Here is an 18,684-nt window from a genome sequence, read left to right on the forward strand (position 1 = left end):
ATTCAGATGGTGGAGCAGTGTCTTCCCCAAGGAAAACTTGCATTGCAAAACATTGGATTGCAGCATGTATCTCAAAATACTGTAAAATTCGAACAGATCATGTATTATATCTACAGTTCTCTCCAGTAATGTAGTTATAATTAACATTCTCCATATTTGTTTACTTCTCACTCAGCTACATATTGGTAAAAGTGTTTTAATGTGGATTATTATCAGATTAATATCCATCTGTTGGACATCTCTGCAGAATTTTGGGGAAAGCCCACCATAGCTGCTCCTACATCAGAGAGCCAGGAGAGGAGAACCAGGGAGCGTTGTGTCTCCAAATGGAAGATATTCCACCACAGTCTATGAACTGCAATGAAAAGACTTGTGCGGTGCCTATTATCTCCCACTGCCTACCAGCTTAGTGTGTGGCCCATGTCTCTCCCTCCTTTGCGCTCCCTCCTCATTTGCTTTGGAACCCTGTGCCCTCTCCTGTGCCTTATCAGAGCCCCTTTGGTCCTGCAGTCCATCTGTATTCAGGCCCCCAGCCCCCATTGACCTCCACAGCACAGCCTCTGCAACATTCAGCAGAAAAGCCTTTTTTTTTCTCTGACTCAATTCCTTTGTGGCGTGTGCATGTGTGTGGTGTGTGGGTTTGTGTATGATAGAGGTGTGTGGGTCACTCCATTTGAGAGAGCTGTTAAAGCTAGTGTGACAGGAACGCCTGTGTTATGCTGACCGTCCAGTTTCAATGATTTCTCTCACCTCTGCAACTCAGCAGAATGAAAAGACGACAGGCTGTGGTTCCTGTCTCCGTTACTTCCCTTGATATATAAGTAGATACATCTGCTATTTATGAGTGCATGTGTGAGGGGGGCTGGTGAGTGGAGTGGCAGCAGGATTGTAGGGAGTATATTTAACTATCAGGTTTATCGACACCGATTGTGTCAACAACAAAGTATGGTAAATCAAATAATAACTAAATGTCCATAATAGAGAACATAATTTATGTTTTTGCATTAATTAGGAAGAAGTGCAGTTGTTCATTATGTATCGGTACTTTTCATTTGAAGGAATGATGAAAAATATACCTCTCTACTGCTGAGAAAGCACAAATACATCAGCATATATGTCTGATTTACTCAGTATTTTTCATGTTTGTGTATCGTTTGTTCTTCGCACACAACACACACACGAAAACACATAGAGACAAAGAGTACGCGTGGCTTGCAGGCATTAGTCAGTGAACTCTACTTCACTGTTTCTTCTGCAACATTTTCCAGTCAAACAATGTTGTCTACTCCAAACCATAAACACTGCCTAAGTAAACACTAAGTAAACACTGCCTTGCTGCCACTGTTGATGTGTCACTGATTGGAAGTAAATCTTTGATAAAAAAATAAAATAAAAAAATATACATTTTTTTCCCAGAAACGGCCAACATTATGTTGTTGCTACACCATTCTGTGATTAAGGTAGGTTAAGGTGATGAATGTCAGTTGGACTGTTGGGAAGGCCCTGACTCTGCTGAACCCATGAGAGATGCCGCGACCAGAGAAAGAGCTTTATAAAAGTAAGATGAGAAGCGATAGTGGTTAATTGATCACCTCTTATGGGTGACAAAGCCTCGACAGGTAGATCAGGATGAGGTAAAGTAGTGGTGAGATGGTGTGAAACTAGATCAGACCGTCAAGAGTGAAATGGAGCAGAGAGGGGACTTTGTGTCGGAGCAGCTGGGCTAGAGAGAAAGCTGGAATTAGTCCTTTTCTGTATCTTGAGTCTGACTCAGAGTTGGCACACAAACCCTCCTGCCGACTACCAGTCCCATTCACGTGTGCTCACAGAGGCGAAGCAGATAAGATCCTCTCATGTTGAATCGTTTTGTAGACACTCTCATTCATTCGTGCACACAACCAGGAGATAAGATTCTTTTAATGCGAGTGAGTGAATTGGCACGAGTCTGAAGGTCAAACATGGCTGACTGTGTTCCTGACAGACAGTTTATAGACAAAAAAGATCTGGAGGATGTAATGCCTTTAAAGTGTGTCCAGTAAAGTTTTCATCTCTGCCCCGCCGCCTTCGTGCAAACTGACAACAAAGAAAAATGCTGCTTTGTTTTGGCATTTGCGCACATTCCCATCACTCCTCATCTCCCTGCATGAGTGAGTGACTCTGCGTATGTATGGACATTTGCTGGATAGTTGTATATTTGCTCTCTGTGTTGAATGTCTGTCTACAGTGTGCCTTCTCTGGTTGAAAAGGAGGGAGAGTCCAGTAGGGTGAACTTGGCTCTCCTATCCTTTCCACAGCCCCTCTACATGTCCAATTACATTCCTCCTCTAATAGAGAACAGAGCTCTTCCCCAATCCAGTCGCAATAAAGAGCTACTGTTCCCTTGCCATGCGTACTTACGTGTGTGTGGCCACAACTGCCTCTTATCCCTGAGTATTTCCACTCATCTTGTCATCTCGGCTGATTCCATATGGGAAGTTGATTACAGATTGATTGGGCTCATGTCCATCTAATAAGTCACGGCGCAGCCTGAGGTTCTGTTTCGAGAGACGAGACCAAGAACAAAAAGGATGTTGTCCATGTGCATACCTGTATTTTCCACACTGCAAGGGCTCAGTCGAGACTGTGGGAACCTGAATGAGCAGTTGAGCTGTTTGTATGAGTGATGACAATATCTGGAACTCTCATGAATGGTCTTAATATACAATGAAACATTAAAAATGAGCTGAAAGCATATGTATTGTCCCAATATACTGTATTATATTAAGGATAGAGAAGCAGATAATAAAAAACCTTCCTTTGTGTGTTGTAATATGTGCGTATTTGTTGAGTTACTATTTCTTAAGTAAGTTTGCCTCTAACTAGCTACCAGTATCATGCATTGTACTTCGTAGTTCGTGGAAAATGTGTCTTCCCTGTCACACACCAGTATCCTTATTAGTCATGGTTGAAGCATGACGCTTCTATGTTACTGTCAGTCAAGATAAGTCAGTGGAGGCTTTGCTATGAAATTTAAAAAGTACATTCATGGTCCCCAGAGGAGGAATTCTGTTTACTTTAGTCATAGTCTGACTTTATCTCTCGCCCCATCATGATGCTGGCCTCTGTGACTTACTGTGAGATATCTCAACAAGATGTGGAAGATTAGCGTGATATTTGGTGCAGACATAAATGGCACTGAGACGTTGAATCCTACTGACTTTGGTAAAGCCTGTACATGTTATCTCGTGCCTCCATCATACCAAAATTATTTTGGTTGGTTTTGTGACTTACTTTATGATACAAATCTCATGACATTCAAATATGTTGTATTTTGTGCAAATTACCTGACAAACACCTTACCTCTTTAACGTCAGCATGATAACATCAAGATATTAGCATTGAGTTCAAAGTATTGCTGTACATCTGCACAGAGCTGCTAGCAACCTGTAGACCTTTAGTGCACAGATCATCTGCTGCTTCTGTAAAATGACTCTCAAAAGTACACTGGATTGCAAACATAGTTTTCGATTGAAAGTAAAATATGTCAGCAAATTGTTGTAAAAGGGTCTTTGTTGACACAGAGGGGGTTAGGTTATCTTCTCTTAGGTTATCTTAGGTTAGGTAAGCTTAGCTTAGGTTATTTTATTTTAGGTTCGATTCGGTTAGGTTAGATTAAGTTGGGTTAGGTCAGGTCAGGTCAGGTCAGGTTAGGTTAGATAAAGTTGGTTAGGTTAGGTTAGGTTGGGTTGGGTTGGGTTATATTCGGTTAGTTATGGTGTTTATAAGCCCCAACTTGTCCCTGTCACTCTTCTGTTCATCTCCACCTCCTGTTGCAAGTCAGGAGTTCATGTTGCGCTACCCGTCCTTTCCGGAGGGCAGGGTATGGAAGGATGCTCTGTCTGAGCATATTTGGTTTCCATCTGACAGCAGGCCTGTCCAAAAAGGTGCTGTCTCATTCCTTTTAGATGCCACGCACTTGGTTTCAACAATAAATGCTTTATTCACATCCCCCACCATTACCTGAACTGTACATCCCCTCTCTCTGGAACAAAGCATTCAGTCATGACTCAGTCAAATAATCATTACGGCTCTTTAAGTACCAGTGTGGAGAGGTGGAACTGGCAGTCATACTTGAGGAATGCACTTCAATAAAGCTGCCTTTGAATGCTTGCTCAAGAAATGTCATAACAGCAGGTAAAAAAAATAAGACATGGATAGACAGGATGAATTAGTTTTGCAGCTGCCAGTGGCAAACAGCCACGAGTACACCTGATGGTTGAGCAGAGGTTTCTTTCTCAGTCCGAAGGAAAACTAAAAGGATATTGTTAGTATAAAGCCACTTTAGAAAATATTTCCGTAAACCATAGTTTGTTACCATATCTAGTAGTCCAATGTGCTATACTGCGTAAACATGATCTTCCTTCATATAACCTGCAAACCTCACAGTTTAAAGTATGAACTATTTTTTTTCAAATATCAAAAAATCAAAGCTGAATTTACCTTTTACACAAGTATTGTCTGTGTTGTCGATGTCTAGCTTCACTAATTATTCTGTGCCATCTATAAAAAAAAACAAGGGGAGAGTCATACTGTTGCAGTGGGTCGTATATTTTTTCATTACAGTGAACATTGTCAGCATAGTTTGTTCTCTAACAACTCTGTTGGCATTTTCAATCTCTGAAGGTTTAGCTCTGTGTTAGGCAGGCTTTGCTGCTCTTGGTTCTTTTATGTGTTTTTAATAGTTGTTGGACTAAAAGTTTGGAGTTTTATGGCTCTTAGGCATACGCTATAATAAAAGGGCAATAAAATGTCAGGCTTTTTCTTTAAAGCCCCTTTGTGGATTTAAAAAATTCTCACTTTGCAGTTTCCAAGTAGTCAGATCAAAAACACAATGAAGCATCAATTGACTCAACCAGGAATGTCTCATTTCTTTCTGAACTAATCATTTAAAATATGCTATAATCATATAGTGTCTACAAAGAATATTTAAAGGGTGCACCGTAGTTCATATCCACTCTGTTCTCAGCGTCTGTGAGTGACAGACTCAACAGCAGAAGGTTGTCAACCTGACAGACCACCATCACACAACACCACCTCCCCCACTAGCACACTACTTACCCACTGCCAGACCTGTTCAATTCAATTTAGGAACATATTTGCCTTAGTATAGTTACTGTATTGATCCGATCAGGTGAAATGCATTACAGTGAGAAGCTGTAACGCTTTATAGATTCATGGTAACCATACGTGTATGCACATGGTGTCGACACACAATGGCACAGTTAGGCACATGTGCACATGCACAAGCTCTGAATATGACATATATGTACACACACATAGAGAAACCTCATGAATATTGAACAGGTTTTGAGCGTTCCAACTGAATGCATAACCTCTCTGTGTACTGTGTGTCACTGTTGAATAATTGATCCGCCTTGCAATCTCCATTTGTCAGAATGATGCTAATGTGTATCTCTCCAAGAGGGAAAAACCTTTAACCAGCGTGGATGAACTGCTGAAGCAAAATGTATTTGTTTCTGGGTTCAAGTTTCATATGAATTTATATTTTTTTTGCATCAATAATCATAAGGCACCTTAAATTTCATGATTTTACTTCTCTTTTTACAGGTATGAGATCAAGTATGACAAGGACGACTACGTACTGAGAGTGAAGAAGGCTTCTGTTAACGACGAGGGCACGTTCACCTGTGTGGCAGAAAACCGTGTGGGCAAGGTGGAAGCCTCTGCCACGCTCACAGTCAGAGGTATGAAACACCTTAGTTCTTTTTTTATTTCCTCGCACTAACTCGCACGTAACAACACATAGAGAAGTCATGGATCACTGAGGTTCTCGTGCACCAAACACGGGGCTCAGATTGGCAGTTGACTCCATAGGGTCTCCTCTAAACAAATGGAAATGCAGAATGCTGACTCCCGTAGCCAAGAGAGATGGAGACAGTCTATGAATCCGTTTAATTATTTACATTTCCAAGTGCAGCGTCGACACACTCTGCCACCCTCCCCCCGTCCCCTCCCGTCGTGGTGGTCTGCTAGCCACGCTAGCCCTCCATGCTGTAAGCACCAGTCAGCAAAGCCATTTCACAGATTACTGGTGCACACCGTCGGTACCGCACCTGGGGTTTGCAAGGTTAATAAAAACATTCTAACAATCATTTTCCTTCTTTTCACCCAAGTGTTTAATGTCTCTGTGGAGTGTTTTAGAGCGACACACGAGGCCAGAGGGAGGTAAAACAGGGTCTTGGTTGATTACTCTTTTTAACCTTTTGAAAACTAGATTATGTTAGAGTAGCATCTTAGTGCTTTACTTCACAGTAAGGACACATAGAGTAACACAGAGGAAACAGTACCTGCACCAATTATTCTACGTGTGGGGATTTCAGAATATGAAACCTACATACAGACTTAGTCTTTTGAGTCTTTTTTTGCTCTCTCTTTTTCTTTTGCTCTCCTTTTTGTGCTCTGTCCATCAGCAGTTGTTACAAACACACATCACCCATAGAACAGTAATTCTCCTTTACGCAGACAGAGAAGGTCCTGTGGTATATTTGTCTCTTTAGAGCAAAAATGACCCACACAGCCATGCAGGAATTTGAATGCAATGACCACCAGTGGGTGCTATCACCAGACTGTCTGTATCATGCAACTGTCCAGTGGGCAGTGGACAAAAGCTACTGGATCCTCTCTGTCATGCTAACACTGTGCCAGAAGTGTGTTGGCCCCGACACAACATGTCATTCATGCTGATTTTGATTTCTTTTTGTCTTTTTTCATTATGTTTGTTCTGTTTTTCTTATGTTTTCTTTGTGTGTCTGTGTCTTAATTTGTTTCTTTTGTGTATCCACTCCACCATTGTTGTGTCTCCAGCTCGCCCCGTCGGTAAGTACCCATCCTTCTGATTTGATCCCATCCTGCATGCCTTCTTCATACACACACTACTGCATTTGACTGCTTGACAATCAGTTACCATTGCTTTAACATTGCTGTCCTTGACTAATATGGATGTTGCATCAAACTGTCTTCTCTTAAAATCATGTTTTCAAATCAAACAATCTTTGGTGATGGTACAGCTGTACATGAAGTACTAACATGAAAATACTCCGAATATTACCACAGGTTTGTCTCTTAACTTAATTTAATACATATTTAGTTTGCAGTGACTTGACAGAGACACAGCTTAATGTGAATACTTTATATTCATTTAGCTTTTAACTCTTCTGGTAACACATGTAGAGCACCAACTGTAGGTATTTGTACTGTGTACTCATTTGTACTTATTCAGCCTGTGTACTTCAGCACATTCAGTTTGGAATACAACTCTGGATACTATATTAAAGTGGCAAGTTTCTGCTTTAATTTACATGTCAATATTGTGACCTCTATTTAACACATAGGGCCAAAGGTTTAGCAGTTCTAAAGTAATTGGACAGATACACATGAAGTCAAACAAAATCTTCATGTTTATTGTTTTGTGGAAAAAACCTTTGCGGTCAATGACTGTCTGAAGTTTTCGACCCAGACATCCTAAAAACGTTAAATCTTCACAGGTAATGCTCTCATTGAAGGATGAGTGTTTCAATTTCATGTAAACTGCAACCAAATAATATTCCAATTCATTATGTTTGCAAAGTTCTCACTCTGGTTTTATAAGTTTGTATTTTTATACTTTACTATTTTATACACTTGAGCTCAACTAGAGTTTATGATACCAGTGTTTCTCTCTGCTCAAGGTTCTTTATATTGTAGGCACTCTGCTAACAATGAGTGAGTGGTCTGGCAGTTTAATAGTCTCAGACATTGTCAACTCATATGGTCCAGGACGTGTTTAACTTGCAAGTCTTGAGGCCATCTGTGGGCTTTTGGAACACAGAGCTGAGATCTGTTTGTTTTGGACGAGCTTCTTTCCGACTAAGCTCAACTACACAAAATGGGGAATCTCATTTTATTTCCCCGGAGAAAGAGGTAGGTCAAGATATAACCACAGTAGATACACTTAAGATGTTATATTGTTAGAGGAATCAAGTGAAAGCGGGCTTTTTGTGAGGAAAGTGTTCTTTTAAGAGCAGAAACAGGAGGAATGCAGTAAGAAGAACAAGAAAAAGAAGAAGAAGAAGAAGAAGCATGCAGCAGGACAAAGATAGGAGAGGAAAAGAAAGGCAGAAGTGTGTGTCAAGACAGGCTTGACTGGCAGAAAAAAAACAGACTCTGCCTCAGCAGCAGGACTTTGGTTGCCAAAACAGCAGTGGCTGCTCTGCGATTGTCAAACTGTCAGCTTCCAAGAAGATGGAGGAAATTACACATCCAGTCTGCCTGTGGGAAGAGACAGTAATTGCTGTCCACTTTTGAATAAAATATGATTGAACATTGGATTTTTAAGGGAGGAGGAAGAAATGTTTGTGCCTGAGTGTACTGAATGGATCTCTGTCTCTTTGTCCATTAATTCTCTTCACCCCGACTGCTGTTTTATGCTGTGCTCTCTTTAAACCAGGCAGATGTGACTTGTCATGAATTAAATATGGGCCCCTGATCATGTGTTTCCTTAGGAGGGGACAGGAAGGAGCTTATCATATGTCACTGAGTTTTCTCTGAATGAAAACAGGGCCAATATGAGTCAGCCCTGAGCCAGGCTATGAAACTGTCACACACTGACTTCTACTTGATTTGCCTGAATTTTTTTTTTTACCCTTTTGTGGGCCCCTTCTTTAAACTTGAGGTCAATCCCCATCACAGTATTTCACCTATTTTCAAATATAATTTATAAGATTGAGAGTGAGATGAAAGTTGTGCCACAGGCACAGAACGAGTTCATTTCTAAATTTATTTCTGTATTTATCACAGTCAGCCAAGCTGATCTATTTTTCACTCAAATATAAAAAATGTATTTCATGTTTTCACCAGATACCAGTGGTTCTAAAATGTCAGCACAATAGCACAGTGGGAAAGTCTCTCTTTACTTAATATATAAAAAATGTGTCTTGGCTGTAGAAAGCCTGATTCAAAAATATTTGTGCTAAAATATAATAACAGATTTCTTTCTTTCATTTTTTTTGTTTGTAGAAATCAAGTTGAACGTTAATTTTTTTTTTTTTATTTCAACCAGCTGAAAAAAAAATGTATAAACCTCAAAAACATTCACGCAACTCCTGCTTATTTGACAGCAGTTTGTATCATAAATATGGATTGAAATTGAGTCAACTCTTTTGTGTAATTTTTTTTGAATTTGTCTGCACAACATGGAAAAGGAAAAGAAGGAATCATTAATGAAGACAGGGTGAAAAAAGGAAAAGGTTGTGCAGCAAAATGCAAGGGAGCATTCTGTAAGGTGTGAAACTATATTTTTAGTGAGTAGTCAGTCATGCAGTGTGTGGGATGTAACAGAGAAGAGGATGAAAAGGGAGGAAACGGAGTCCTTGCCAGAGCATGATTTAGGAGCTCTGTATCAGGCCCGGCATTGTGAGCGCCACAAGATGTCCAATCTGCAGAAGGCCAAACGGGAAGGCAGTAAATCTGTAGCCATCTGTACCATTCCCAACTGTGTGTATCTTTGACAAATATACACCCCCAAAAAGGGATTACAGGGAGAAAACAGCCAAATGGGAAGAGTTTGGCTTTACTGGAACCAGCTGGCTTATCAGTAAAAGAACAAAGAAATCAAAAGAAACCGAAAGGCTGCAAGATGTTGGATTGCAACAAGTCCGATTTCTTGTCATAGAATTATACCACTATCTGTAGAAATCTCCTCATCTCTGATTTTGTTTGTCTTAAAAAAAAAAAAAGATTGCTATAACCCGTTGTCAGCTCCTACTTGAGGTTGTGGCAGTGACTTGTGGTCTTTAATCTGTTGACTTTCATTATCTCTCCAGGAACCGTGTTTCCTCCTGTAAGAAACGTGTCATTGATGCCCTATCTTGGCAAACAAGGCACTTGTCAATATGGGGCTCCATGGCCGTGGGTGACAGGCATAGAACAAAGCAAACAGAGGCCCTGGGTCATGCAGTAAATTACCTCTGGGCAACGTTCAGAGATTTTCAGACATCTCGCTTTACACTTTAGATAATTAAAAGTAATGTTTGAGAAAGTTGGATCAACCTTACTGGTAATCCATAAAGATGATAACGTTTCCGTTCAGATTTTGATTATTTCGAAAAAGTATTTATTTTCAATTGATCAAAGAGTAACATATTTATTTTATGATATTATTCATATATAATTTTCCATGGGCAAATACACATGCTAAGCTATGCAGTTGGATTCACCAGCCTTTGTTTGTTAATTGTCCCGTGAAAAATCATTATGAATGTCGCAAAAAACTTTTTTTACGTGTAAAATACTATCTCCCTAACCTGCATGGAATGGTCAAGGAGTAAAGAGAAGCAACACGGCACACCATCTACTCTCTCAACTCACCTCTCTTTATTGTTGAGCCGCATCTGTCAAACTGTCAGTCACAAATGTGTCAGTCTGTCCCGCCTGTGCGTCCGTGACAACCGGTCTGGCTGCTGATAGAGTCATGGATATTGACTGAGAAAGCTTCACACTTCGATTTCCAAGTTTGATAGCTTTCCCAGCCTCTTCTCTCTTTGATGGAGAGGTGTTAGCTGGAAGCGTGGTGAACACAGTCTCTCACTCTCTGATACAGCTTTGATCAGAAGTTGTATCATCAGATCTTGACTTGTATGAGATGCATTCTGATGCAGAGTAAATCCTACATATGGAATTAACCATTTATGTGTATACCTGTTTATCCCATAGTTCTGGATGTTCCCTGGGCATGGTTGTGCCTTTGTGTTGTCTCGGATCTAAACGCCATTGTGACTGAGGTGCTTTCTTGTGTGAATGCCAATGTGACTGTCATTCATTCAGCTTCAGCCTTACCTGGATGAATGGCCAACCCGGTTACCATGGCAGTGATAGTCACTGGTGTTCTTCAACTGTTCAGAGCAAAAAAAAAAAATCCAATATAACGTTGCATGGAAGCTCTGTACGGCACTCCCATTTTGATTTGAACATGTGGTATATTGCTTGTTCTTGCTTGAAGTCCTGAAGCCCTGATAACGTCCAGCCCTAATGTTTTGCCACACTATACTCCACTGGTCCTCTAACAACCTCTGTTTTGGCCCTTTGACTTTAGCTGCGCCCCAGTTTGTCATCCGTCCAAGGGACCAAATTGTGTCACAAGGTCGGACTGCCACCTTCCCCTGTGAAACTAAAGGAAATCCTCAGCCTGCTGTCTTCTGGCAGAAGGAGGGAAGTCAGGTAAGCTCACACAATCTCATACAACCTGCTGTACAGAAAACATTTAAATCTTTTTTTTATTACTTTTCCACTTTATTTTGTTTACATGTGCAAACAAATTGCTCTCTTTTATTATCTACTGTGCATCTAGCGTTATCAACACTCAGTCCTCTGTTCAGACTCCCCCGGCTGTGTGCAGAATCACTGTGTGCTTATGGTTGCCATGCCCTGAACACACACACACACACACACACACACACACACACACACACACACACACACACACACACACACACACACACACACACACACACACACACACACACACACACACACACACACACACATGCAGACACACAGCACCTTAAACTACATTATCTTTCATCAGTATCTTTACTACAGACTCACAGATACACCTTTGTTCTCCGGAGCTGCCAAACGACAGTGTGCCTGGCAAAGTGCTAATCGGTTTTCTGTGACCCTGAACTGATAAGAACGATCCTATCCTTCACTCAAGCAGATAACCCATTCAAATACCTGGGTGTCCTCACAACGGTCAACAACAGTGCCAATTAGGAGCCTGTTGGGGCTTGTAGATGAGCCAGAGATAAGACTCAGCTCTGGCTAAGTGAAACACACACACACACACACACACACACACACACACACACACACACACACACACACACACACACACACACACACACACACACACACACACACACACACACACACACACACACACACACATTCATTGCCTGCAGGCCAACAGTTGCAAAAACGTTATCTGAACAGAAGTGAGGCACATGCTTACATGTTCACACAAACATTAGGTGTGATGCTCACCCACCAATGCGTGACCTAAAGCGTGATGAGTCAGTACTACTGTGATGTTGTGAACTTCGATACTTCATGTGACTCACATTGTCATTAAAGATGAGGCTTTTAAAATGAATGTTCTACAAACACTTCCATACAAGCAGCTGCACATCTCCATCATCTCCGCACCTGACCGCATCCCTGTGTTTATCAATGATTTCTCAACCTTTACCACACTGATGTATGAAAGGCATGAAGGTATTTGTTTGGAAAATAAATTAAAGGTAATTAAGTACGGCAATTAAATGACATAAAGGCTTTTTTTTTCTCACACCGGAGATGCATAGAGCTTACTTTTACAAAACAGCTTGTAATTTGTGGCTTTAAGTGATTAGGTGTAATTAAACCCTGCTAATGTATTTGCAGGTTGCCTATGGGGATCACAAGAAAATTAAATAAGCTGGGACAAGGTGGCAGAATAGTTAATGAAAACAGAGGAAATGTTTGGTTGTTTGGTCCGTGCCATCACTCAATCTATGCGTCAGATTGATTATTGCCTCCTCTTTAGCTATTGTAAAGTTAATGTGCAATATATTCAGTATAAGTTCAACTACATGGGGTGGTCTCGTTAAAAAAAAAAAAAAAAAAAGCAGCTCTAAACCACTGCGGAATTGAAGCAGGAAGGAAAAGTAGTCATGAAGCCAACAAGAGCAGAAGTTGCCTTTAGAGCAGAGTGGAGCCTCTGGCTTGGCCGGAGAATAAGTATGAAACCAAATTATCAAACTGTGTGTGTGCTGTGCAGTTTGTGAGCTTGGTTAACCAAGTAATAGATGAAATTGTTCATGCTGTAGCTGTAATAGTCTGTTCTGTTTCAATGAGAGTATGCACGGTATACTGGATGTATTTGTTCGGTGGTGGGTGTCTAAGCGGTTTTGTCATTTTTCCAGGTTGTACTGGTTCCATGTTCTGACTAATTGGCTGTTTGTTTCACTTCCTGCAGAATTTGCTCTTTCCCAACCAACCCCAGCAGCCCAACAGTCGCTTTTCGGTGTCGCCCAGCGGAGACCTGACCATCTCGTCTGTGCAGCGGGCAGATGCTGGTTACTATATTTGCCAGGCCCTGACCGTTGCAGGCAGTATCCTCGCCAAGGCTCAACTGGAGGTCACAGATGGTGAGGGAAAACTCCTGCGTTACTTCTTCCCTGCCAGCATACTGCTGCACACTAGCACATGCCGAAGCACCACTGCAAATGTGGTGAAACTGGTGAACCATCAACAAACAAATTATTTGTACGAACGTTAACGGCATCTGATTTTAGTCCGTCGTGGTTTAACTGCAACATCTCTCTTGCCTTGTTGAATTGGCGTGGGGATTTAGCCTTTAACACCTTTTGAATAGGTACACAAGTCAAAATTCAGTTGTATTTATCCCATGGGCTAGAATATTTTCAGCTTTCATTTGAGAAACGCCGGTGTGCCCACGACCTTCAGCTACTGTGGTGTTTGCGCTTCGCTTTTTGTTTATTTTTTTTTGCCCACGCAATTTAATTAAAAATGTCTTATTTCCCTTTTGGAGGGTAAATAAAGAACTGCCCTTGAGTTCAATCAAGTTTAATTGTCAGTGTTTGGATGAGTGGGTGAGGCACAACTATGTGTATGAGGGAGGGAGAAAGAAAAAGAGACACAGAGAAAGCGATTGAATGAGTGAGTGACAATAGCTTCCGTGGAATGAATTATGTTGTTCTGCTAGGCGTGGGAGCATCTAATCTGTTCAGCTGCTGTGATGGCAAGATAGATGGCTGTCCATATGTCTGCTGAAGTACCTGCTAGCAGAAAGATTAAAAGCACCACAGGAAGCTGTTTTCAATGTTTTGTCTGATGCAGGTGCAAATTGCTGTCCTTCAAATGCCTGCAATAATACAACTTAATGCAACAAGCTGAAGATGTCTTTTATAAATCCAATCTTAGAACAAACTGCACACTCTGTATGGCAGCAATAACAATTAATCGCTCAAAACAAGCCCTGCTCAGACGCGACCACACTAATTGCAAGGGACAAATATTAGAAATACCAGCTAATAATGCTCTCAAAGGATTAAGTGTTTCCAGATTCAACCTGTGTTGCACGTTATTTCAGAAGTAAAGTGCATATTACCATGAAAACTTCCTACCTTTATCAGAGGTGGTATGATGAACTCGGTTGTGATCTGGTGTCGTGGCTGTTAGCTCTGATCCCAACGAAAGAAAATAAAATAAGATATCTCAGAAGCCTTACAGATGAAGGCAGGTGTGGTTTCTAGATGCTATAGCGATGACCATCCAACTCACAGTGGTGAGTGTGGCAGCAGTCGAGAGTAATAACAAATTAAATGGCAGTGTGAGGTAGGCAGCCTTCATGCTGTTTAAGGGAAGTGCCAGCAACATAAGCATACACAATATCTTCATCATCCAATATAGAAAAGGTGGTTTGTAAACAATTTTTTTTTTTGTTGTTTTTGTTTTTTTGCCATTTTCAAATTAGAAATGAGAAAAAAAAAAAAATCCAGTTCAAAGTTCACCTTTTTATAAAAACAATTTACTCATTCTTTTTTGTTGCTAAAATATGTTAAATGACCTGCATTTTAACAAAGCGGGTGTCAGGCAGGTCTACAGGAAAAAAAACAGCGGAAGGAGGATAGAGCGAGGGAGGGCCAGGGTGAGGTCACGGCCACACCTGCTGCAGTCTTCGTGTGATTTACTGCCCCGAATCCCGCCAACAGTCTGTGGAGTTCAAGGATATCTGTAATGAGAAATTCCTGATCCAGAGACCCAAGGCCTCAGTCGAGCTCCGCCTCCTCCCTTTGTCACTCCTACATGCCTTTGACACATTCATCAGATGCATCAAATCCCTTGATCGATGTAATGCCTTCTGTTTGTCCAGTTGTTTCTGTCAAAACGTACAGCTTTTCACTGGTTGAGTCAGGATTTTCACTGAAAACATTCATTCACAAATTATATTTCAGGTTATTTGTAGTGAAATAAAAAGGCTTCATCGTAGCTCATAATGTCAGTGTAAAAGCAGTGGTGTATAGAAAACCTCTCAAGTGTGTCAGAGATAAGACAATTCACAACATGGTCCCTGGCTAGTAGCAGGTGCTTTGAATCCTCTTTTGGCTTAATTTCAGATTTACATTTGATTCATGGGATCACATTTGGCCAAATACCCACATTACAGAAGAGTCACAACAAATATGTGAAAATAATATATTACATTTGGCTTGTGGTGGGTAATAGATCAGGTTCTGCACTGTTATTCTCTACTGTCTTAGATTACTCCAGGCACAGGATGAAAGTAACACAGCAAAAGTATATTACCTTGAATCACTTCCTTTTGTCACATGTAACTGCGAGAGAGAGAAAATAGGGGTGGAAGTGAGGGGTGATAATGTGCTGAAAGGTTACAGAGGTAGACTCGGTAATTAGCCCCTGCAGGTCTGACATCATTAATCTATACTTTCTAATTAATGTGGCTTCTGTGATGCCAGGGGTACTCCACATTATTCAACTCTAAATATATAAACTGCCTGTGTGCTATAGTGCTAAATGTCTCAGAGATCACCTCTGACATTCCCACTATTTTACAGTAGTAACCCACAGGCTTTTTTTTGGCACATTATAACTAATGAGTTTGCTCATATAAATGAAATTCATCATAGTGTTAGCATTTATTGAAAGTGAAACTGGAAAGAAAATTAAAAAAGATGATTGTCTGATTATTGGAAATAAAGATTTAGACACTTCTGAAGTTCACCTTTCATTGTGCCCCACGCTGCACATAATGAAGTATTTATTTCACCACACTGAGTCAATATGCAAGAGTCTCACCGCCAAACTACCACAGAGTCTAGAGTAGTGCATATAAATAAGGCTACCCCGGCAGTAACTGGAAACCACTTAGCATCCCTCTGCCACATCAATGAAACTAGAAAACACTACTCAGCTGTTCTTGCTGTGCTTCCTGGAAATACAGGAGACGGTCATTGTTCTGCGGCACAATTACAAGACCTGCAGAGAAAATAGTCTCCTTTATGATAGATACCCACATCCACCCCCATAGTTGTTTTATGATCAATGCTTTCACTCAGGTTGTCTGATGGTAACACCATCATCCATTTATTCTTCCAAATACAGATGTTCACATTTTTCTCTTTGCACCACAGTGCTCACAGACAGACCTCCACCCATTATTCGCCAAGGTCCCTCCAACCAGACACTCGGGATGGACAGTATGGCACTGCTGAAGTGCCAGGCATCAGGAGACCCTATCCCCTCCATCAGCTGGCTGAAGGATGGGGTCAGTCTGCTGGGAAAGGACTCCCGCATGTCCCTGCAGGAGCTGGGCAGCCTGCAGATCAAAAACATCAAGGTAAAGGATTTTAGTGTTCTCAAAGTAATAATCTTGAAGATTTTCATCCACATAAATGTCTGTTGAGTCATGATCTATCACCGAATGAGGTTACATAATGGTGATTGAGCTTGTGTCTATTTTTTTTTTTTTTGGTGCTTAATATCTTAGTCACCACAATATTTATCCACCAGTGTAGCTGTGCCGGCTGAGATGGACACCAGCTATAGCAGGAGAATGTAGTATTTATGTAGTATTAAACAGTATACACACATGTACCCACATACATGTTTAGAGTAGATTCAATTTAAAAGGTTCACGTCCTCCTTTTCCCACCCAGAGGCCTCCGTGGAATACCTATTATACTTGACAAAGCTGCCGGCCACTGACATGTTATTTAATAAATAGAAGGAAGGCACAGGGACAAAAACCAACAAACAACCAAAGTTCCTAAGAGGGATGGAGAGACAAGCCAGCTGTCATCGGTCCAGGGGGGCTGCAGCAGCCCACCCTAAATGAATTAGCCTGGCTGTGTTGTGGTCGGCAGGACAATGTGGGGAAATGAGGAGGGGGAAGGGAGAAGTGATGGAAGGGTGGTGAGTAGAAAATGGATTTCATTAGGAAATTAGCGTCAGCACTTTGAGGCACTCACAAATGACACACAGTTTGTCCGGCAGAAGCCTATCCTGTGTGATCCCCCATCACTTTTCAGTGTTTCAGTAATAGGAAGACCATGTGGAACCAAAATACCGCTTTCACTATGAGTGAAAATATTAAGCTCTATGTGTCGATGTTCATTTTTATTCATACTTGTATGTATTCTACTGTACACCAGCTGTCAGACTCTGGGATCTACACATGTGTGGCCACCAGCTCCAGTGGTGAAACATCATGGAGTGCTTTCTTGGAAGTCAAAGGTGTGTTAAAAGAAGATTGCATAAAAGTCCCTTTTATCATTTTAACTACAGAATTTTTATTTTATTTTATTTGGCAGCTGTAGTTTTCATTAGAGCAAGCTTTCTCCTCTTACCTGTCTCTTCTGTCTCCCTCTCTCTGTGCATTCAGAATCAGGTGGGATCATGGTCATGAAGAACCATGATGAGAATGAGCTTCCAGGCCCCCCATCCAAACCTCAAGTCACTGATGTCACCAAGAACAGTGTGTCCTTGTCCTGGCAGCCCGGGATGGCTGGAACATCTCCTGTCTCCTCCTTTGTTATTGAAGCATTCAGGTTGGTTTTACCATGCACATTAAACCCTCACTCACTGGTGAGCAGCCTGGGTTCACATATCTTATACCACGTGAAATGACTTTGACAAAAAACGTGAAATTGCTCTTTTTCTTGCATTGCAGTCAATCGGTGAGCAACAGTTGGCAAACAGTGGCAGACCATATCAAAACCACCCAGTTTACTGTCAAAGGTCTCCGTCCCAACACCATCTACCTGTTTATGGTCCGAGCCGTCAACAGCCAGGGCCTGAGTGATCCGAGCCCCATGTCTGAACCTGTCAGAACACAAGGTACCTTGCATAACATTAACATAAAAGGAATTTCATCACATTAACAGTGTTTATTGCAGAGATGTAGCAATAATGTCTCAAAAACCTGTAATAATGGCTTTCACTGTTGGTATGTTGTTGCCTTTTTTGCTGTGTATAATTTCTGTGTCTACTGATACGGTAATATTGTTGTGCTCTGCTTCGAACTGAGATACTTATCAGCCACTCTCAGAAATCTGCAGTGAATAGCTGCACCAATACACTGCAGGACCTTCCAGAGGTCAAATTCTTCAGCTCAGCTCATTAAGGCCACACTTAAGCAATTATGTAAAATAAGCACGTCTACTTTTGGAGGGCCTAACACAGTCAGTGCTATCTCTGCTATGTTAAAGATCATAACAAGAGAAAATGACTGTCTCCAAACCCAGAGAATATTTGATTACAGTGACGGACAGATCGCAGTCTTTAGATTGCAATGATTTGATGATTACAGCCCAAGAAAAAAAGAACACAAAACAGAAATATTTGGCCAAGCTGTCAAATGCAAGCCAACAGCATATTCTTTTTAAAAGCAGAGTGAATTTGAATAGCAGCATTTCTCTCTCATGTTGGGGTGAAGGTCTTCAGATGATTTATAGATATGTTGACTGACAATGGTATGCAGTGATGACAAATTGATTTTTCACTTCTTTTTAAGTGCGTTTGGCCCATCCTGCCCGATTAGTGTGGCCTGTGATTCATGACTGTATT

At 41.1% G+C, this 18,684-nt stretch overlaps 1 protein-coding gene across 9 annotated transcripts in view; it reads left to right on the top strand.

The window, feature by feature from the left end:
* The window catches only part of robo2 (roundabout, axon guidance receptor, homolog 2 (Drosophila)), a 257,149-nt gene that overhangs the window by 200,268 nt on the left and 38,197 nt on the right, over positions 1-18,684 (top strand). For 6 of the 9 annotated variants that reach the window (XM_069707330.1, XM_069707327.1, XM_069707331.1 and 3 more), the window contains exons 6-13: positions 5,608-5,744; positions 6,865-6,876; positions 11,129-11,253; positions 13,052-13,223; positions 16,251-16,456; positions 17,271-17,352; positions 17,501-17,666; positions 17,789-17,955. In XM_069707330.1, the coding sequence (XP_069563431.1) occupies positions 5,608-5,744; positions 6,865-6,876; positions 11,129-11,253; positions 13,052-13,223; positions 16,251-16,456; positions 17,271-17,352; positions 17,501-17,666; positions 17,789-17,955 (1,067 nt within the window). The remainder of the gene's footprint in view (positions 1-5,607; positions 5,745-6,864; positions 6,877-11,128; positions 11,254-13,051; positions 13,224-16,250; positions 16,457-17,270; positions 17,353-17,500; positions 17,667-17,788; positions 17,956-18,684) is intronic. The other 3 variants (XM_069707332.1, XM_069707324.1, XM_069707328.1) reach the window with 1 other exon arrangement.

Source organism: Brachyistius frenatus, unplaced genomic scaffold (assembly GCF_029030835.1).
Source record: "Brachyistius frenatus isolate BFR_SWC_R1_liver_20210118 unplaced genomic scaffold, ASM2903083v1 Contig_68, whole genome shotgun sequence".
Lineage (NCBI taxonomy): Eukaryota > Metazoa > Chordata > Actinopteri > Embiotocidae > Brachyistius > Brachyistius frenatus.